Genomic DNA, 22,424 nt, shown 5'->3' with positions numbered 1-22,424 from the left:
CGCGTCCCCTCTTCTTTTTTCAGACTGGGCGCTTGTTCTGAACTGACTATGGGTGTTTGCGTCTGTTTTGTGACACCCTGGAGGTGCCTGGTCGTGCTGTCTCTCAGACTGCTGTTTCTTGTACCTGCAGGAGCGCCCGTGCAGAGCGGGGACACCTCGCCTTTTAACAGAGTGATGGACAACCTCACTGTCAGACAGGGAGACAGCATCGCGCTCAGGTAAGGGACAAGCTTCTGTTTTGTATTCTTCGCAAAATAAATAAATAAATACGCAATGTCAGCTAACAACTGCCCTTAAGTTTTATAACATGTCCTGGTGTGTGTATTGGTTGGCTGATTTATTGTATAACCAATATTGTATATTTAACAAGCCACTACACTAGATCAGTGTATAATCTAAATCGGTTATCCCAAATACATACATACATACATACATACATACATACATACATGATATTTGGCGTTGCAGAATACGATTCTTGCTTACAGTTATAAATGTATTTAACTGTATTCTTTGTTGGCACATAGTGGAACGAAGTATTAATGTTTAATACGTTTCTTACAGGTTAATAGCTAATGAAAACACCAATGCCTGCGGTCATTTGTATACTGAAAAGAGACATGTGTAACGGGATTGTATTAACGCTTGTATAGAGCGGCAGGCACACGGGAATGGCTGATTTTGTGTTGCAACTTTTGTGAAAAATAAAAGTTACATTGTAACCTCTTTTTTGTTTCAACAGTGGCGTTTTGTAATACATTAAAACAAATATGTAGCAACTATCAGTGTTAGCTAACTACGTGAAATCGATGTACTATTCTAATGTATACCTATACCATGTTTTATAATGTGTTTAATGCATGTCAAGGACCTAAAGCACCCCCTCTATAGCCTGCTATAGATACACAGTATGCAAAGGCATTCACACAGCCTGATGTTTCCTACAGTGTCTCTTAGTATCTACATCACAAATCTCTACATCACCAAACGCTTGAAAAACAAATCATTATGTTTATTGTTTGTCGGTCAAGTTTCTGCTTTTCTCTTGCTGATTTTGAGAAGTTTTTTGTTTGTTTATTTTTGTTAAATTCCATCTTAATTAATTCCATACTGGCTGTTCATGCTGAAAACCCTGACTTAACCCTTTCAGTCCTGAATTATTATTGTCGCGCTGAAGAAGGAACACCTTTATTGAGTATGCATGAAAACAGGACAAAAACACATATTTTGTAAATATATGTATGCAGTAGATTGGGTCCTAGGAGTCCCGTGAGGTTACAACGTGATTTCCGATGGCCTGTGTTGACATACTGCGTTAAGATAAGAGGGGGCTGTGAAAGGGTTAATGTGCATTTTGAACCAGGGTTAACGTAGAACTGCCCCTTTAAGATAACGGAACACAATGAAAATGTCAGAACTGTTGGAGATCGTGAGAAGTTCAAGATGTAGAGCTTGAACTCCAAGCAGAACTCCAGTGACATTTAAAATTGGCCCTTTAGATTTCCTGAGAACAGTGCTAGAGCTGAGTGAGCCATTACTCCATCACAGTGAACCTGGTTGTTTTGCCCTTTCTTGAGCACAGTTGTAGTGAAACACTTGACCGGAGCTGGTAGCATTCATCCTGCAGCCTTTCAGGACCCTTTTTTATTATAGATACACCTCCAGACCTAGCTGGCGTAAACACATTTGACCCCAGCAATAGATCCGCTTGTCAGCTGTTTCACTTTCATAAAAGTTACAGTCAGAACAGAATGGGTCTTGTTAGTTATCATAGGGAGGAACTAAACAGTCATTTAGTCAATGAGAATCAGTTGTCTCTTGAAACACAGTACTGTATTTGTTTACTCCTATTTTGTAGCATTTTCAGTGGACTTGTTTTGCAAAGACGTGTAATCTTCATGCTCAGATCTCTGTCGTCTGGGTGAGGAAAGGAATCAATCTGATTCAAACCAAACCTCATCCTGCTACAGATCCATTAAACGTGTCCGTAATGATTCCAACAACATATTTTGATCCAGGTTTGTGTTCAACCAACAGTATCCCAAATATAAAAGATTATTTATTTTTAGCGTGCATAAAAGGCAGTATCCCTAACCACTGGGGGTTTCATACTTGTGTAATTATTATGCTCACTTCAAGCTTCAATAAACATTTTAGAAAATGAAACTCTTGAGGACCTGCCCGGTTGGATCAAACATAGACTTGGATGGTTTTTGAAGACCAGGGCTAAGCATTAAAAACACTTTGGCTGCTACTTGCTCCACCTGTCTGTACTGCACTGTGAACAGGCTGGCTCTAGGGGTGACGTCAGGCCAGAAAGGCATACACGGAGACAGACAGTGCAGGCAGGTGAAATTGAAATGCTCTGGCACTCAGTGCATTTATTGCAAAATAAAAAGATTTAAACAACAACAACAAAAAAACAGCACACGGCACTTGAGGCCAAAATAAACAGACAAAACGAACCAACACTCAACAAACAGAGGACTATTAGACAAGCAAGCACGATGAGTCAAATCAATTGTTATATTTATTTTTAATTCTCTCCTCTCCACACCCGTTCTCCACTCACCGAACACACAACCCCGAGTGAGTGAAACGTGCATCTATATATACTGCTGTGCCGGGATTCAATTGCTAATTAAAATTATTCACTTGAATCCCATTACGTGAACTAATTTGTGCAACCCTGTGCTCACATACTATTAAATACTTTAAATGCACGTGAAGAGACTACTGCTCAATAAACATGAAGTACTGTACATATCAGGTGAAACACTGTAATGCCTTTTTATTCAGTTGTTGTGAGACTTCTCAGTGGCTTGATTCATTTTCGGTTTAGAACTATATTTCAGCTTGTCTTTATCTCTCAGACCATTCGGTCCAGGGATTGCTGATGTAAGAGATTAATGCCACAGGCAAACCCAACAAGATCTAGGCATGGTTTTGCAGCAGAGCTTTTAATCTCATTCAGGGGTCATTCTGTAACATCAGTGCATCATACAGACACGGCAGTGCAGCATTAAGCCACAGACAACGTGTCTCAAAACATGTGGTTTCTACAAAATTAGTTGCTGCTTTTTATGCTGAGAATGTAAACAATGTAAACCTTCATATCTATTTTCCAGATGCTACAGTAAGTGCAAATAAAACACAATGTATTTTTAAATAATGTTTGCATATATTTATTTTTCATTTTGCTCACACTGTGGATAGCTGGTGGCACCAGCTGTGCATAAAATAGATCAATGAATGTATATTATAATGACAGTGTGGTACCCTAACAAGACATATGAAAATACCAATTCACAGTTCATTGCTGTACTGCAAACTCTTTGCATATGGTTTAAAATGGTTATGAATAGTGGATCTGGCTGAATGCAAATATGTCGTAAAGAGCCAGAAAGACAAATCAGTAACCAGGCTTTTGTGTGCAAGCTGAGCACATTTGCTCAGGATTGAAGTTTATTCAATTTCAAGGGTAGTTGTCATCCTCCACCAATGAGAAAATGTTTTTTTTTTTTTTTTTTTTTTTTTTTTTTTTTTTTTTATTTAGCATGTACAATTAGTGTTTTGAATTATTTTCCCCCCAATTTGGAATGTCCATTTATGCAAGCCCCCACACAGCACAGATGTTCTGAGTGCGTGTGAGCGTCCTCCGGTCTCCCAAGCCTAAAGCCAGAATCGCTTTTACACCGAGCAATCCAGAGCAGAGGTGGGCAGGCTACCGATCCCGGAGAACAGAGCCCAGCCCTACCTCTTATCCACTCTGAATGTGCTCAGCGTCTGGCCAGTAGGGTTTGCTGTTGCTTGATGAGGAGAAGCAATCCCTGCCAGTTTCCCATCCCCCACCCCGAGACCGTCAAAGCCAATGTTTCCCCAGCAAAGTTCTGCTTCTTTGCACAGCCTGGACACGAACTGGTGCCGCCCAAGCTGTGTGACTCATCCTGCGCTCCCCGGGGTGGCGCTTTAACTGGATGAGCCACCTAGGGACCCCAAAGACAGGTCGTGTTGATCAGTATGTCCCTTAACCTTCTTAGTCTGTTATAACAAAAAAGGACGTTCATGTTTGAATGCTTTCAGAGGTTTCTTTGTGAACCCTTTCCATTTATTCATACAGTGCTGCCTTTACAATTTTTGACACCTTTATCCAAGGAAACTTACAGAGACAAGGGTGTGTGAATTACATATCAGCTACAGAGTCACTTACAATAACATCTCACCCGAAAGACGGAGCACAAGTAGCTAAAGCAACTTGCCTAGCGTCACACAGCCAGGATTTGAACCAGGGACCTCTTGGTTACAAGCCCCTTTTCATTAACGACCGGACCACACAGCTTCCTTTTGAGGTAAGGAAGCAGTAGCTCCTAGAAATGTAAACTGGATCACTTGATTACTGTCAAAACATTAAAGAGATGACAGTACCAGGTAACCAGCATGTCAAACCCCCAAATAACGGGAGAGGGACGGTTATTAAAGCAACTAGAGGTTCTAGAGTTTTTTAGGTCATCTCACAATTAAATTGACTAAACGGAGTAGATCTGGATCGGCTGGGAAGGTCAACATAATCAAGGTGAATTAATGTGTGCAGGAATTTTACTGACAACCAGTTTCCGGCTCATTTATTTACATAACATGCCCATATGATGTTGCCTTTTCTGGCAAATGAGATGGAAATCAAAATGTTGCAAGCAAGTAAGGACAAATCTGGCCTTGGATAGATATTGTGATAAATAAGCTAAGTCAGTGTATGTACAACTCAGTCAGTTGTGTTTGGTGTTACTTTGCACTTCATCACCAGTATTGAACATGACATCTTAATGTTATGAAATGGTAAGGAACAACAGTTTAGCCTTACTTACTTAGGATAACCCCAGATTAAACAAACCTGCATCTGTTTCAACATGAAAGTAACAACTCTTTTGGAAGACATTAGTATTTATCATCTGCATATTTTATCATGTGCTTTTCTACCTTTAAATTTGTATAATGATTGTAGATGTATAGTTTCCTTTGTGTTTTACTGTCAATGCTTCAATGGATTTAATTAAAAGTGGCACACATTATAATAGTGTTTTTTTTTTTTTTTTTTCCCATGCATCTGCTGTTTTAAAACCTCATCAGTTATGCGATAGTAAACATTTTACAATTTAAATGTATTTGCTGAAGCTGCTGTGAAAATGTTTATCTTCTGGTGCTGCAGTCGTCTTGATTAAATGCCACTCAGTGTTCTAACTGGTAAGACATGGGGAGGTGATTGGCATAAGTTAGTTCTAGGATTTCATTAAATAACTCTGGATCTGTCCAGGAGTGACGGTATACTCTGGGCCACTAAATGATTGAATGAGAGTGGAGCTCTCATTTCAAAGTGTCCACATAAAAATGGGGTTGCCTGTTTAAATCGTTTCTTCATTAGTTTAATCCCTGTTTTCCTACCTGATTTAAAACACCCAATTTGAATATCACGTCACTGCTGCAGCCCACTTACCGATCTGTCATCGGTGAACCCAAGCAATGCATGAGGTGAACCCCTGTATTGTACAGTGCTCTGGAATGCCATGGGGGTGAAGGGTGCTATATGAAAATACATGTGTATGGTATTGTATTGTATTGCATCACTGGCTTGCTCTGCACACCACACAAATGCATGCTTTTACTTGGTGAGCCACTCTGGACCCACTTATTAACAGTTTCTAAATGTGCATGCATGGACCTCATACCTTTTTAACTTAGTAGTCAACAATGGATTTTTTACCCCATTTTTTTTCACAATTTGGAATCGCCAATTGTATGTATTAATCTCGGTCCACCACTGCAACCCCTGCGCCGACTTAGAGATAAGGCGGCAGACACACATACCCTGCCAAGACATCTTCTTTCGCCCTGCAGGTCCACAGCAAAGCCATCAGAACTATAGTGCCGGAGGACAACACAGATCTTAATGGCGCCCTGCTGGCCACAGGAGTTTCTGAACTGAGGATTACCCTGCTGACTTGAACCCTCCCTACCTGGGCGGCGCTCAGCCAATTGTGCACCGCCCCCCGGGAACTCCTGGTCAGCAAATGACATAGCCTGGATACGACCCAGCGATCTCCAGGCTATAGTACGCATCCTGCACTCCATGCGGAGCGCCTTTACTGGATGCACCACTCGGGAGACCCGGAACTCATAACTGCAAGAGGGAAACATTTAGGCAATTACTTAGTTCAATGAAATATGTAAATTTACCATTGAACAGGTTTATAGTTTTCGTTTTGCAGAAAGGTTTGCCAGGAGCATCAGGGTTGGAAATAAGACTCATTTTGCAGAGCAGTTTCACCCATTCCAGGTTTAACTACAAGCTTCATTAGCCACAGAGTATCGGAAACAAGCTCAGGTGTATCATATTAAACATAGTAAAACCAGGAATGGATCAAACTCCTGTGCAATGGGAGTCTTGCCTCGGATCCACCAGTTGCACAATAGGATGTCAGGAGTATCCAGGGCAGCCTATAGGCATCCAGACAATAAACATTAGTGCTTTGGCTGAGGTAAAGACACTATTAAAGAAAACTAACATTAGTCTGAAAGTGGCCCAAAGTACACAGCACACACAATGGGGGCACAAGAGGTAGGGAAACTTTACAAATGTAGCTTGGCTAAGTTTTGTTAAGAGAAGTACAGTCTGGTGTCCCAATGTATAACTTACAGAGACTGTTTCCTAGCAACATGCAGTGGTATTTGAAATCAAGCTGAGTCTGCGAGGTTGAGATGCAAGCACACTGCTGGCTCTCACAGAAGTCAAAAATTCTAAATATTGTGAGCGTTGAAGATGAGGAGAGAGGGGATATTTGAACAGTGTACGTTTAAAGGGAACAATATGTCTTTATGTGGGTCGCACAGCCCACCAGCTGTCATGGCACAGTGGAAAAAATAAAAGAATCTTGAAACTAGCAGTAGAATTACTCAAGACGGAATATGTGTCACAGAGATGCCATTACATGCCTTCACTTTTATTTTCGTTGAGCAGCTCAGTCTGACTATAGTTTCAAAATGATCACCCAGCTGTACACATGTGTGAGTTCCATTGCATGGGTTTCCACTCTGATATCACTGAGCCGCTGCTGCAGTCAGTTGAATTGTGTTCTGTCTTTGATCCAGATTATCCAAAGTAATTCATAGTTTTAAGAATTGCTGTTTGGTATTCTAAACCAGAAGTACGTCAGTCCCAATCTGTTGTGACATTATAAATCCAATAAACAGAATAAGAAATTAAAATTGTTAATCAGTTATTCTACCCTTTATTGCAGCTACAGTACCATTCAGTGGAGCGAACATTGTAAATGCGCTGAAACCTTCAGACAGAAGGGGTGCAGTTTAAACAGACATTGAAAACCACTGCTTTACATTATTCCCTAGGGAAGCTTTGTTTTTGTTCATAAAAACGCCCATTTCTAGTTCAGTATCAGCATGGGCCTTGTTGATACAGTGAGGCAGCGTGAGACAGGCACAGCAATAAGCACATCAATCAGCTGTAGCCCATCATTGTGTCACCCAAGGAGAGAGGAAACGTCTTTGGTGCCAGCAAACGAATGAGACTGCATCGATTAGAACTGAAATGCTTTTCTATTGAAATACTCAGCGAATCATTCCCGTCTAATGACCTTAAGAAAAGAGTAATTTTTTTTTATTTTTATTTATTTATTTTTATTTATTTATTTTTTAATATAGGCTTGACCAAACTGCTTTAAATAATTTAACACAGACGCACATAGCGAGAACTCGAGTGCTTCACAAAGGATTGCATTTTCTTGTGTTCTTCTGAGCTTTCTCCATTAGCAGCTTCCAAATATAAAATCTACTTTTGCATTAGGCATCCCGAAAGAATGATGATTTTTTTTTTAAATGATATTCTTGTTTGGGGATAGGCCACAGTGCTAAAAATCTTTCAACTAAGTAGTCTATACATTTTGCAGGAGACCAGGGATGCTGGATCTCATCTGTACAATAGAACGATATCTTAATAACTGTGTGATACACAATAGTAATCCATCTCAATACCATCATACCACATCACTGTGCTAATAATGGTCTATATGTGGTTTGTTAATGGCAAAGAGTTATTAATGTACAACTATGGCCGAAAGTTTTGCATCACATAGAATTATATGCTTGAGACACAATTAAACAATTATATATATATATATATATATATATATATATATAATATATATCTATATATATATACACACACACACACACACACACACACACACACACACACATATATATATATATATATATATATATATATATATATATATATATATATATATATATATATATATATATATATATATAAAGTTAAATATTTTATTTAACATAATTTAATCAAATAAACTACACAATGATATCGTAAAAGTTGATTGGAAGCCATAGCAGAGATACAGTGTTTTATGTTAGATTTAGAAATGTCACATTTTTAATTTGTCAGTTTTTTTTTTGTTAAGTATATGTAAAACTACAAAGCAGTATGTAATTCAATATGTTAACATAACATGATTCTATAGGTTTCATTGGACTTTATGAAGTACCATGTTCCAGTGGTGTTGTTAAATGTTATTTCAGGTCTTCTACAGTTTGATTGTATTTTATGTTGCCAGGATGTCTAGTTGTAATATGGGTGTTCAGATTGAAGCCCTGGATTGAAGCACATGGAAGAAACAGTTATTTTCTTTTGCTAAGCTGTAATTGTCTGGAGTTGTGTTTTTGTAATATAGATGTTCTGTATACTGATGGTCTGATCGTCCTCCTAACTTTGCAAGGATGACTCAAAGCACACAATCATACTCAGAATGAAGTCCAAACAGAATCCATTTCGAAGGAGAGTAAGGGTCTGTGATCTTCGATAATGACTGCCGTGTATTGTGGTTTAAAAGACTCGCTTTAGGGTTTTTTTTTTTCTGTCTTGTCAATAGCAGTCCACCTACAAAAAAGAAAAAAAAAACATATTTTGAGAAAATACAGTTTGCTTGCAGCCACATCTTGCAGCTGTGCGCTCCTTTTTGAATTAACTAACAATACTGTAATGGCACAATTATTTCCAGTTAGCTTCTTTGTATCTGTATCTTGCGCTAATATGTATTTTGTAGGTTTTATTAACTGGAATAAATCAATGTTAGCATGATATGTTCTAGCCTAATGAAATATTGTATTTTAAAGTTTTGATTTATTAAAAAAATCAGCAACAGTCTAGTTATGTCAAACCACACATTTTGAGATACCTTTTTTTTCAGTTGCTACACAGCTATTTTCTATGATTTTCTTGGTTAAGTTTTATTGACGTGGGCTGGTAAAAAGTAACCTTTTCACTGGGGCTTTGTTTTGGCCATATCATTGATATGGATATTTCATAGATACCACGATCCTTACCTTATTCTCCAGGAATGCTTTCCTTTTGGCTCATAACAGCACCTCTTTCTAGTTCAGTCTCCAGAATGGTAAATCGTTCCGAACTGACAGCAGCTTTACACAGACGACAAAGCAGAAGTGTTCCTTGGCCGTTACTGGCTGCGTCTTGTAGTCCTACGTGCTGATGTCACGTGGGTTGTGAGGCACAGAAAATACAGAGACCGTTGCATGAATATTGATGTACTGAGACAGTAAATTACTTCCACCGTGGTCCTCAATATAAACTCGAGAATGGGAGGAAACATGTTCAATTGTCCTAGCAGGAGATTAACATTTGTACCTTGTTAATGTGAATGAAAATGACTAGTGAACTCAGTAATCTTTAAGAGGGTTTCTAAACCTCATTCAATAAATAACGGGCCAGTGTCACTGTGTCCACTTAATTCATTCTCTCAAAGTGGAGACGGTTTCATTAACCCTGAGGCGCCTGGTAACCCTGGAAAGAGGATTTCAGTGTAATCGTTTCTCTTACAGGCATTTTTATACCCATGTTAAAGGTTAGCAAGAGTGGGATATCTTCCACTTCTTGACTTTACTGAATATTATGCTCCATGGCTCTCAGTGAAGTCAGACAAGGGAAGAAAGAATGTGTATCGATTCTGGTTGAGATTACCCAGATGTAAACCTGAAATGAGGGGCATAGAACCTAGTTTTATTGCACTCTTAAGCATTCAGGATATATTGGAAATGAATCTGAGAGATTGCGACTCATTTGAAGGGAGGCCTGGAAGCTGTTAAAACAGCTTTTCAAGCGAAGTCTGGATAGTTGGAGATTTAACTTACAAGCCTCTCATTACTTAAATCTCTGGAGCCTAGGTTCGAATTCAGCTATGGTACCACAGTAAATCAGTTGAGCCCAATTTAGATCTGGGTGCACACGCACACACACACACACACACACACACACACACACACACACACACACACACACAAATAAAACAAACACCATTCAGTTTGGCACAATTGTCATTCTCAAAGTGAGATAAGAGGCCCATGACTGGAAGGAGATGGAAAAGTAACATTAATCTTGCGGAGCTATGAAGGTAAGCCCCCTTGGTGTTTTCTGATGGGTAGCTACTGTATGTTTTGGCTCAAGATATGAGGTACAATCATTTCTGTTAGACACTTAAAGCGATTAATCATAATCTGTTAAATAAAATTACAGTCTAATTCTAGTTTAATTCTGTTGTAGGAAGTTATTAAACCATTCTGAAGTAGCCCTAATTTCGGTATCTCAGTTGCGAGACAGGAGCCTCTGCCATGTAAACAAATTAACAAGCTGCTTGAAATCACTGTATTAGAGGCATCATTAAAGCTTGGCCCAATTTTCAGTTATATTCTATTAAGCTTTGTTGTTTCTTAAAATAATCTTCAGTGCAGTATATTGTGGCTCTTTTGTTAATGAAACCTTGAGTCAGGCTGCTGGTTTGCAATTACTAGGCCTGATTTTAAACTGCTTTTATGTTTTCCTCACTATTGACGTTTATGATTGAGCCGAAAGAGTCCAAGTGTGTGATGAGGATTAAGCTTGCTACATTAAATACTGATAGGGGTGTAGAAATTTGCTAAATATGGCTGTACTTTTTAATTACACGCGAATGCTAATTATCCCAACACATGATATATAACAGTGCAAGCAAGCAGCCATTTTAGAGAATCTTTTCAATCAATGGCTTTCTGTGTTCTTGTAAAAGCTGTGTACCAGTTTAATTAACACAAAAGCCAGTTGTTATTTATTATTATTGTAATCAGATCATTACTTAAACGGTTTTAGAAATCTGTTATGTCAAGTATTAAAAACAAAATAGATGAGTGGGTTACCACGGCATCCATCACCTCCTGTAAGTGTTAAGCAAAGAGGCGAGTTTGTGACAGGTTTATAAATGGTAAAATAAATGCAGCATCGGGTACAGTTAATGTCATTGCTGTCTGAAAGACACTAGAATTGGAAAATCATTTTCTAGGCACCAATCCAAAAGTAAATGATTCTCAGTAAAGTAGACTTTAAAGCTTCCAATGCAATTCCCTCAATTCTATTCCAAATGGGAAGGCAAAGTAATATTAAACATTTAAGCAAAGTTGAAAGAGCAAAGCCTAAAGCAATTATAGGTGACACAGAAAATTCCTCACTTTGAGATTTGAGACACTGTGTCGTATATTTTAAGGGACTTATCTCTTATACTTGTGTGAACCTGGAGAGCACTGCCTTATAATTTCACTATCCTTTTTATTAAACCTGTTCCCTTACTGTTTATGTGGCTCTGCTGCGTTGAGTACCTGGTATGTGTTGTATCTGTATATAATATTCCAGACTTCCTGAAACTGCTTAATGAGCATCTAACAGTGAATCCCAAGAACTCTGTTGTTTGTTACCTTACTGGTTTTTATTATTTCCATATTGTACAGCAGGTAGCTTGCATTGGCATGTTAATGTAAATACATACAATTAAGTACATACAATAGAATTGTCAATAATGGTTTTGCATGGTCCAGTTGCAACCAATACTCTTGGAAATCTTCGATATGTACACTTCTGGCTTTTCCTTTCACAGCACGATAAAAACTTGATGAGCAGGGAAGCAGCAGCACTGCTGCAGGAGACCAAAACCAAGAGAACAAAAAAAGAAGCAGCAGAAAATCATGTTTGTTTGTTTTATAAATGCGTATTTCTCTGAGGAGGTGGAAATACACTTTTGGAAGCACACCGAACCAAACAGCAACATACAGAATTCACACACAGCCCGTCCTTACAAACAAACAGCACAGACAACACGGGCAGGAAGAAGAAGACTCCCACCGGACAGCACTTTGAGCGGTGGCTTTTACTGACCTATTATTCATAGCTCGTGACCTGTCCAATTAAGCTATTTAATTATGTGGGAACTGCTTAAAATGCTATGCAAAGAAGGTTTATTTCCAACCCAGTAATTGTTTTGCTATCCAGTTGCTGTTGAACCTAAGAACTGAAAGAGTTTGTGACGAATGAGCTTTGTGGGGGAGGTCAGTGTTAATGTAGTTTGTCTTAACCAGGGGGGCGCGTACAGTGGTACAAACCTTGAGACCGAATACTGGGATTACTAAAGGCAAGATATGCCCAAAGGTAAATATAAGTGTTCTGCCTTTTTGTGTAATTGCCTGCAATACACTGCTTACTCCACAAGTCTTTAGCTTGCCTGAGCAATAAGTCATAATGCCAGCCATAGATGCATGTAAGCTGCAGTAGGTAAAGCAGCATCATTTGAGGTGTCTGTACTCTTCATCCACTGTATATTACATCAGAATTGGCATCAATCCTTAGCCCTCATATACACAGCAGATACAAAACAGGGATTCAGCAAGGAGATCAGGGTGATTGTATATGTGGTTCCAAGCTAAAATAGCACACCATTCCCTTAGATCTTTTAAGTATCCCTCTTCTGGCTATGGCATGTATAGCACCACTGCCTTGGGCACTATCTGTTATCAAAGCTGACTCGATTGTTTTCTATTTCCGTTCAGAACAGGGGTGTTAAGCGAACACGTTTTCCAGTCTGCGTAGGAGTGGGTTTATTCCAGTGTGTGTCAGCATGATTCTGAGCAGGATGTGCAACACACAGCTAATAACCCTGGCGTCTGTTAGGAAGGTGCATGATACCGAAGCCTGAATCACAAAGCATACTGAATTTGGGGAGTATTCGATATCCGTCCAAATCAAGTCAGTTGAATGCAGAATACTAGAGTCTCTGAATCCAAACACAGACACAAATCTAATTAAAACAAGCAGATTTGTCCTGCAATGTTTACCATGGCAAAGTTAATATATCTAGCCTTGAAGACTAACACTTGATATAGCCCTGAATAAGATGTACTTGCAATGCATACAGCATGTATACTTACACTTGTATTGTCTGCTTAGTATTCCTACACAAATATAATACAGTAAACAACATTTGATTGAAATATTAAATCTAAAAACAGATGAATGCTTCTGCTTTACTTTCTGGATCACTTTATTGACTTGGAGTGGTGGTTATTAAAAAGCCACGCTTGGTCAGAGCTGCACATAAAAAGTTTTTCCCGCCACTTCTCTGAGCTTTTTCTCCTTTTATTAGGGTTATTGTCAACCCCCGAGGGTGCAGGACTGAATACATTTCTTATCTTTCTATCTAGTGCAGAATTTGGTAAATTGCTTCTGAATGTGAGGCAATTTGCAAAAACAGTTCCAGCTCCTCATCCCCCAGCCTCTGGGGATTCTCCACTTCTATTAGCAGCTCAGAAGAGAGAAAATGTTTTGTGATCTGTTTTAGGATAAAAAGGCATCAGATGGTATTCAAGTTACATTATTGTATTATCACAAATGGCTAGCTGCTAAGCGGCTGAAGAGCTGAGATCATTGTCGCATGGTTTTATAGATTTATTATAGTTGAAAATAAAAGGTCCAGTGCTTCTGTTTAAGATAGGATTTCACTGTTTTACCAGCCAGGCCTTGCATAAAATCTATTATGGGCTAAACATTTGCTGAAGTGCCCAACACATTTTGCTAAGTCACAAGAGACTAAATGAACTTTAATGAGAAACAACGCGAAAGCTACAGTTTCAAATGGACTATATATATATATAATGCATTAATATGAAAGCAGCAGGGATTCGAGAAGAACTTCAAATACAAACTTAGAAGCTACCAGCAATATAGGCTAGACAAACAAAAAAGACACTCAAGCACATACACGTTTGCACATACCGGCTGTGATTGCATTTGGAAATGTACATGGCTTCTTAGAAACATGAATGGAAAAACAAAAGATAGGGATCTCCAGTGGTTTATCTACACTAGTAAAATCAATGCCGCCTGGGAGGAGATAGTTTTCCTCATTGTGTTTCATTGATCCCTACTGATGACAAGTCCAGGCAGAGGCTAGCTAAGCTAGGTTCTCCAGTCTTCATGATCATTAATTGGGTTGCAAAGGCAATGATCGAAGCCAGCTTTTTAAATTTGGTAGAAAAATAGGGGGAAAAAACCCACAAAAACATATAGCGATCGTGAACAAGCTCATTAAGACCAAACAAGATACTCGTAATCCTTCATCGCTAAATCCGCTTGTGAAATGGTTTTCAGCCGCAATTGAGATGAGGAGTCGTTGTTCTTACCGATCGTACATAATTATATAGTAGGTATTGTGAGCTTTTAGACCACCTCAGCTGGGTCACTTCTGTCTTAGTAATGAAGCTGTTTGTTTCGGTTCACAGCTAAGAGAAGGGGTGGAGCGGGCAGCAGTTGCAGCCTGCATGCACACAGCGGGTTGGAGTTTATGGAACATCACTTGCCATTGCAAATTGCACTTGCACTTGGTTAAATGGAGCCCCACCGCTTTCTGAGTGAATTGGGCCTTTCTAGTCTCCAGGAAGCAGGGGAAATTAGTTTCGACAACCTATGAATCAACAAGGAATTAGCGTTTCTTAGGACTGTGCAGCAGGAACACAGTGCTTCTGAAGATGCTTTGCTGTAACGCTGCTTTAATTAGCTGTGCTTCTTTCATTTGGCTTGCTTTTTATTTTAAAAAAGGAACAAGGGACTGCAACCTACGTTGCACTATTTATTTAGCTTCATGTTAACACAAGAACATAAGGGATGTTAGGTTGTGAATAAGCCATAAGGTCCATTATAAGTATGCAGCATGGTAATGAAATTAAATCTGATATTTATACCACACCTCAGTCTCGGATCAAGCATCTGTACTCCCAATGGTGACCTTGTGCTAGAGAAAGTTATTACATCCATTCTGTTTACTGTGTTGTAAAATACATCCCTGGCACCAATAAAACACTCACTTGAGACAATGATACCTTGTGTACAATCAAGACAGGCTGAGGGGCTGGGAGAAAAGCACCATGAGATGTGCAATACCTTAAGGAAATACTGTAGATAGAGGTTTTTCTCTCTCTTATATTTAAAAGTGTGAGGCATAAAAATAAAAGAAGAAAGCTGCTTCAAGCTTTGAATTATAATCCCATGACACCCCAAAAAATATTATTATAATAATTATTATTGTTATTTTTTAATTAACGTGTGCAGTTGTGCCTTAATCACAAAGGAGGAGCCATATTAAATGGGCCAGAGATGCAATTGTTTTCTTTAATTTCTGCAGCATTGCCAAATGGTTTCACAGACTTGGTGGCTGCTGAGTATAAAGATGGACCCACATGTTTAATGCACTTGATGGTTTACGCTCAGCCCTGACAGAATGGAGTAAGAGAGAATTCTCATCTCCTGTAAGTCATTTTGTATGTGCTTCTCAATCTAATATCTGTGTGCTTCTGCTTCTACAGATGCACCCTAAAGCACTGCATGCATAAATAAAAAAATAAAAAAATAAAAAAATAAAACACATAGTTAGACATAGGCTAATGTTATGTTGATAGGAGAAACCTTTAATTGCATACCAGGCTCCATTAGATAACATTGCTTGTTAGTAATTAATACATATTTACTTCGTGTTAATATTTTTTCTTCTAATTATGCATCACTATCTAAATGTAGATTTTGTGCGTCATGTGGTGTAAAAACTCTTGTGGTGTTACTGTAAATTTGTAGAATATTATGCACTTGAAGGAGATAATGAAGTGGTTTGCCCCTGCTGTTATAACAAACCCGCTGGTAGTGTTTAAATCATGATACATACTGAACATACCGGTATCGTTTGTATAACACTTTATTTCAAGGTGCAGTCAATATCAAAACATAATAATACTGTAATAATAATAATAATAAAAAAAGTATAATTTAATGGCATTCAGTCTCAACCATCTGCTTTCCAGTTTCAAATTGCAGTAGTGGATGAGAAATAGGCTAGCATTATAGGCATTAAGGACAATACAACACAGTACAAGCAGAGTTGCTATCCCTGGAGTCTTGCTTATACTCTGAGTGATGTCAATACGAGACTCAAATCTGACTCTTCACGGAGCCACGTGTCATACTGGCTCTTTACATTAAGTGCTTCCTAAGTGCAAGCTAAAGCTTTTGACTACCGTGCATTGGGTTTTCATATTATTTATTTAAAGCTATTACATGCATTTGTGCTTGAAGGTTGCTGGAAACAAGATCGGCATTGATTAGAGAGGACCGCAGCTGAGCGTTCCCGTGCATTGCTGTTACCAAGCTCAGTATTGCAGTACGCATTGCAATATCTTGCCAGAGACCATGATTTATCAAATCTCGTCACGTTTAAAATGGTACATACCATCAACACACTGGGCTCTGTTTTGATGATATAAAGACTGCCAGACTTAAATATAAAATATATTAAAGGTAATATTATGCTAAATTACTTGAATCAGCTCATAATAAACCTTGAATGGGTGAAACTTCTATGCAATTGGAGTCTTATTTCCATTCCTGATTATTATTATTATTATTATTATTATTATTATTATTATTATTATTATTATTATTATTATTATTATTATTATTATTATTATTTTCCTCTGCTATTGTCTCCTGGCAAGATCATGTCATTTAACTTGATAGGGACATTCATCAGAAAAAAAAAAAAAAAGAAAAGTTCTTCAGCTTTTGAAAATCTAGTTCACGGTGAACTTCTTAGTCCTGGCTTGGGAGTGGCTGGATAATAGAAGTTATATTTAATCTGTCAATTTTAAGAATATGGACATATTATTTCCTCAGCTACGTTACAATGTTTCCAGTCATTCACAGTGGTTCTGCGTTCGGTGCCTCCAATAATGAATTCTCTCTTTAATTCTCCTGTTACCTGGCTTGGAGCTTTCTGCGATCTGAGCTTCGCATACGAACTACCTGCTCTGAAGAACCTGCCTCATTCCTTTCAACTCTGCCTGTGCTGCCTACTATCTTTCTATATTTATATAGAGAGCAGGCGGCCCTGGCAGATTTGAAAGATTCACAACTTAGCCAATTTTGTCCAACGTGTGGCCTCAATTAGTGGCAGTAGTCTCATTAAATCGTTCACAGTATAGTATGCTTGTTTTTGGACATAGCATTCTCTGTGCAGATGTCATTAAACATTCTCCTGTCTTAATTACCCTGGTTCTGCTTGTGCTTTCTTACGCAGAGAGCTGTAGAAATGAAAACAAGCCCCCCAGTAAATAAATTTATTCTATAGCGCTTAATTCACTAAGCTAAAACAAACCACCTGTCCCTAAGAGTCTGGTGTGCATTGGCGGGATTTAAGTTCGATCTTACTATTGATATACTATAAGTAGATCTTAAGAAACAAACTCTAAATCCATGTGGATTGGATCTGGACAACAGTGCCATTAAATGGCATTGCCTTCATTTTGGGACAGACTACCTTTTCATTTTTTGGAGCATTTTTAACTGGCATCTACCTTTTATTTTCCCTTTTTAAATATAATCTCTTTAACTTTCTCCAATTTTGTTAACCACAAAAGTTGCATCTAAATGTAATGCTTCAAATTTACATAAATACAGCTTACGTTCTGATTATTATTATTATTTTTTTAATGGGTTAATGGACCACTTAGAGATTTTTTTTTTGGGAATGTTCAGTCAATGAAAGCCTTGAGGCACAAACAAACGTGCTTCACAATGAATACAGTTAATGAAATGAAAGCATTGCTCCTTCTTGTCTGGTTGCACAGCTGGTTCTGCTTGTTTGGTTGGGTTTAACCTCAACTCCTTTTGATTATGTCTTTATTTGATGATACAACACGTTGGATTTAATTGCGGTAGTACATATTCAAGCACTTGTATTGTTCTGTCATTTGTTTTTTGCAGACAGTGGTTCTGCTTACCTTTACTCCTCATTTGTTTGCCTGTTTAAAATACTGATGCGTCCCTGTCGTTCTGATGGTGTTTTAACTTGGGAATAAGCCTTGACTTTTATCCTGTTAGGGAATTGAAATATAGGTATCAAAGCGTCACAGCCTGTTTGCTTACAGCTATATTTGTCTACAGTAGCACCTTAACAAATAATTCACAACCTCACGACCCGCCTACTGCATCTAATGCAGGGATGGAAATTAGACTCCCATTTCCATAAGAGTTTGATCCAGTCCTGACTTTACTAGGAGCTTAATAAAACACACCCGAGCTTGTTACCTATATACAGTGGCTAATCCAGCTCCTCATAACAGGACCAGGACAGGAAGCTGCTCCTGAAATGGACAACCAGACATTTAACACAGTCTTCTTTGTGATGAAGCCTGTGCTGCAGAACAGCGTTTAAATACTGAACATGCACTTCTTTAATCTGGAATGCAATCTCAGATCTTACACTATTGATTCCTCCTCACCTTGCTCTCCTATCACAGTCCTCAATAATAATAATAATAATAATAATAATAATAATAATAATAATAATAATAATAATAATAATAATCCAGTACACTGTTCCTATATTCTTATTAAGTGGTGTCATTTTTCCACGGCTGCCCTGTCAATCCGTCTCTATCAATCTCCTCCTGTTTCCAAGACCAGGTTCTTTTCTAGAAGCTTACCTTCATCTATCATCTCTTTCCATTTATTCGTTTATAGTTTACAGTGGTAGTTTTACAGAGTCATTTTTCAGTTTTTAACATGAATTTACCATCGGTTACAATGTGGTTTGCTAGATTTGTTATTACAGTATGCAGTACCGTACTTCTCTGGGTTTTGCAATGCTTACCCATGTTTAGCTATGCTTTTACAATTCACTTATAACATGATTAAAAAGACAATAGTAATTACAGAAAGTGTGCTAACAGAGTTGTTTTTGACCTAACTAAATTTAATAAGCCATGTCTTATTTTAGTACAGAGTAAAATAGGGCACAATATTTCCTGTTTATGGTAAGTTATTGCACGGCGAGTTATTTGATTTCATTAACGCAGTTTAAATAAACGCAAAAACAATTACATGAGCGCAAGGTTGTAAATTAGTTTAAGCTTTATTAAAGCAGTGAGTTGAAATATCAAATCCATAAAGAAAAGACATTTATTAAAGCTGTAAAGAACACACATTTGAGTGATGTGGGCCAAGGGCTTAGATGAGAGGATCAAACCTGTACAAGCTTCCTAACCAAAGCTGAACTGCAGACCAGAGGTGAGAAGTCGCATAATCTGTAATTACCAAAAGCACATTCATTTCTGCAGATGTTTAAAAGACTCGTCCCTAATAGAAACAGCATTACAGTTAAAACAAATCATTAAATAGAGGAGTGCTGTGCGCTTTCATCCTTAGTACCTTCCTGTGTGTCTCTCTGTCAGCTGTCTGGTCCGGGAACGGCCAACCTGTCACACTACTAATAACAGAACAATCAATATTCAATATGGGAATGGTGTGCGCTCTCCCTGAAAAGAGAAAGGAGTCTGAGCGTGATGGAACGTCACAGGGGGGTCACTACAGATCATCTCTCTTCAGATTATACTGTCCTGTCAGTTGCTGTTATCATCAGCCTTTGCTTTTTTTGCATTTCATTGGATGTTATTGCTCCTCCTGTGATGAATCTGATATGTTCCGTCTTTTCAATTTCAAGCTTATTAAGAAGGGATATCAGAGAACTCCACCAAAACTAAAGGGTAAAATTAGCATATGTGGAACAGGATCTTCTGTGAAATTAAATGGGGCAGGAGCAGCTGAAATAGTCTTAAAGAATCATTTTCATCCACTTTGTTGGCACTTTGTGTACCTGTTTACTTGGAGGAGGGCTGATTAGATTCAGCACTGTGTTTGACGATTTGCGCTCAGCTGGTCTCTACGGCACAAATGATCTGTTGAGAAAAATCAGGGGAATTACATGCATATAAAAAAGGTCAAGGTTTGTGATGAGTGTGTTATTGTGTTAAGGGACCAGTTTGTTGCTATAGATACGTTAGAAACCGCTGATATGCCATGAAGCCCCTCGTTATATAATAAACTGGAGAAGATAATTGTGCAATCAGTAATTCTCCCTTCTTAGTGTTGCCTACTTTAGAGTTCTCCACGTTGATGCAGTTTCTTTCTAAAGCTGAAACCGTGATGATATTAATATTTTACATGTGTCCTTGGTCGTTTTTCAGCCTTGGCCCTGTGCTTCAACTTGTCCTGCACTTTATGGTTATAACAATACTTGCATTATCCCTAAATAAGGGATAATGCAAGTATTGTTAGATTGTTAGTATTGTCAGAAACAGACCACAGTTTTACCAGTAGCAACACAATGGAGTGGGTACACATATTACACAGCAGTTCTGACATGCTGAGACGTTCTCTGTAACTGATTTTGCTTTGCACAAGCCGGGTATAAACGAACAGCCATGCAACCCCAAGCAATCTTCTTAACCACTATGCACTCGTGGTTCCTGAGCTTTTAATCTCACCTCATCTCACGAAGGAGGTTAGAAACCAGAGCAGTGGATCCCACAACTCTGCTCGCTCCATATAGCACCTCTGTAATGAATGATTGCATTGGCATTGTAGTGCAGACCCATTGTCACTGCAGCTCAGATGTTAAAGTTGTTAAAGGGTTAATATTTCACTCTTCCACTCAGAGTGGGAGGCACATTTACAGCCCACATCAGGGTGTCTAATTATTTATTTCTACTGGTTTTTACTGAATTTGAATTTAAGTTCATCCAATTAAATATTTCAATCCCATTTCTTAATATATCTGTTCCCAGAAAATAAAAATAAAAATAAAAAGTTGGTCCTTGGGCTCCAGCGATATTAAGAGACTTGTATAAAAAAATAAATACATAAATAAACGTTGGCACTGAAAGAATTGTTTTGTAATATAGATATAATTGTATCAATGTGTGCCCTACAGCTTTCCACAGGTATCATTAATAACACAATAGACATTCTGTTAGAGCATCTCTAGTATTCAACTGTTATTCCTCGGGCGATTTGATCAGACTGGATTACATTTCATTTCCATTTTAATGAGAGTTAATACAACGCAGTACATGTTCTGAAGTGCTCTGTTAAAGAGACTACATGAAATAGACTTAGATTACTTTAGAGCATTTCCTGTATGGAAAATAAAATATAGATTGAATATAAACTGTAGTGTATAGCTGATGTGTTTTGAGTATATTGTGACTTGTCAGGGGGTTTTGCTTCCTATTTAAAGTCCTAATTACATATTCTACGAAACGATGGTCAGCTTTATGGTGTTGGGTCAAGCTACAGGACAGGAGAAATAGGCTTACGCATGTAAGGTAATGCATGGAGATATAAATCAGCCTGATCATGTAACATAGTTATGTGCTTCAGATTTTAAGACAAGATTTTTTTTTTTCCCCTTAGAAATTATTCAGCACCAACTTGCCAGTGTGTGTATTTAACTGTCATTTTACCAGGTTTTCTATTCTTCTGAAGAAATCCTTAATGTCACCCAGGTAATTGGGTTCTCCTTATACCCCGCTGTGGCCGAATACATCAGCCTCCAATTGAAAGTGCCCCCTGGTGCGCGTGGATCTCGCAACAAATTAGCCCAGCAAAAACTGCAACAACAGAACCAGAAGCGCATGACTCACAGAGATGGAAAAGCTGTGCACCATTGTAGATACAAGACATGGAGGAACGGGAAATACATGCAATGCACGCTGAAGACATTCTTAGTGATTATCACATTGTTATGATTGGAGGTGCTCTGTTGCAATGTGTTCGAAATCATTGAAAAGGCTCATGAGTCATCACTATTAAGCCTCCTGCAAAGCATGTCATATTTTGTCAGGTTCAAACATTTTTTATATAATAAGAAGTCTAAGAGCCCTGTTCAATGAATTGCTTAACAGTCTTATTTGGTAAAATATGCATGCCCAGGTTGGAAAGGGATATGCTGCTAAGTTTTCACCATTTATTTTGTAAAAACAAAACTGTTGCAGAACTAGTGAACAACAAATTAGCTCCTAAGTTAACCTCCTGAGTTATTTATTCATTTTCAACGTCTGAGTTTCAGAAAATAATAAAATAATGGACCTAACTTAACTAAATGCTTTGTGGATATGACCCTCAATGTAGTGCAATATTCTCACAG

At 38.2% G+C, this 22,424-nt stretch overlaps 1 protein-coding gene across 5 annotated transcripts in view; it reads left to right on the top strand.

The window, feature by feature from the left end:
* ntm (neurotrimin) overlaps positions 1-22,424 on the top strand; it is a 188,397-nt gene that overhangs the window by 90,642 nt on the left and 75,331 nt on the right. For 2 of the 5 annotated variants that reach the window (XM_041234797.1, XM_041234794.1), the window contains exon 1: positions 10-218. In XM_041234797.1, the coding sequence (XP_041090731.1) occupies positions 49-218 (170 nt within the window). In that variant the 5' untranslated portion in view covers positions 10-48. Of the gene's footprint in view, positions 1-9; positions 219-22,424 lie in introns of those variants that run through there. The other 3 variants (XM_041234798.1, XM_041234796.1, XM_041234795.1) reach the window with 2 other exon arrangements.

The sequence above is a fragment of the Polyodon spathula genome, chromosome 36 (assembly GCF_017654505.1).
Source record: "Polyodon spathula isolate WHYD16114869_AA chromosome 36, ASM1765450v1, whole genome shotgun sequence".
Lineage (NCBI taxonomy): Eukaryota > Metazoa > Chordata > Actinopteri > Acipenseriformes > Polyodontidae > Polyodon > Polyodon spathula.
This window is presented reverse-complemented; position numbering and strand designations above follow the sequence as displayed.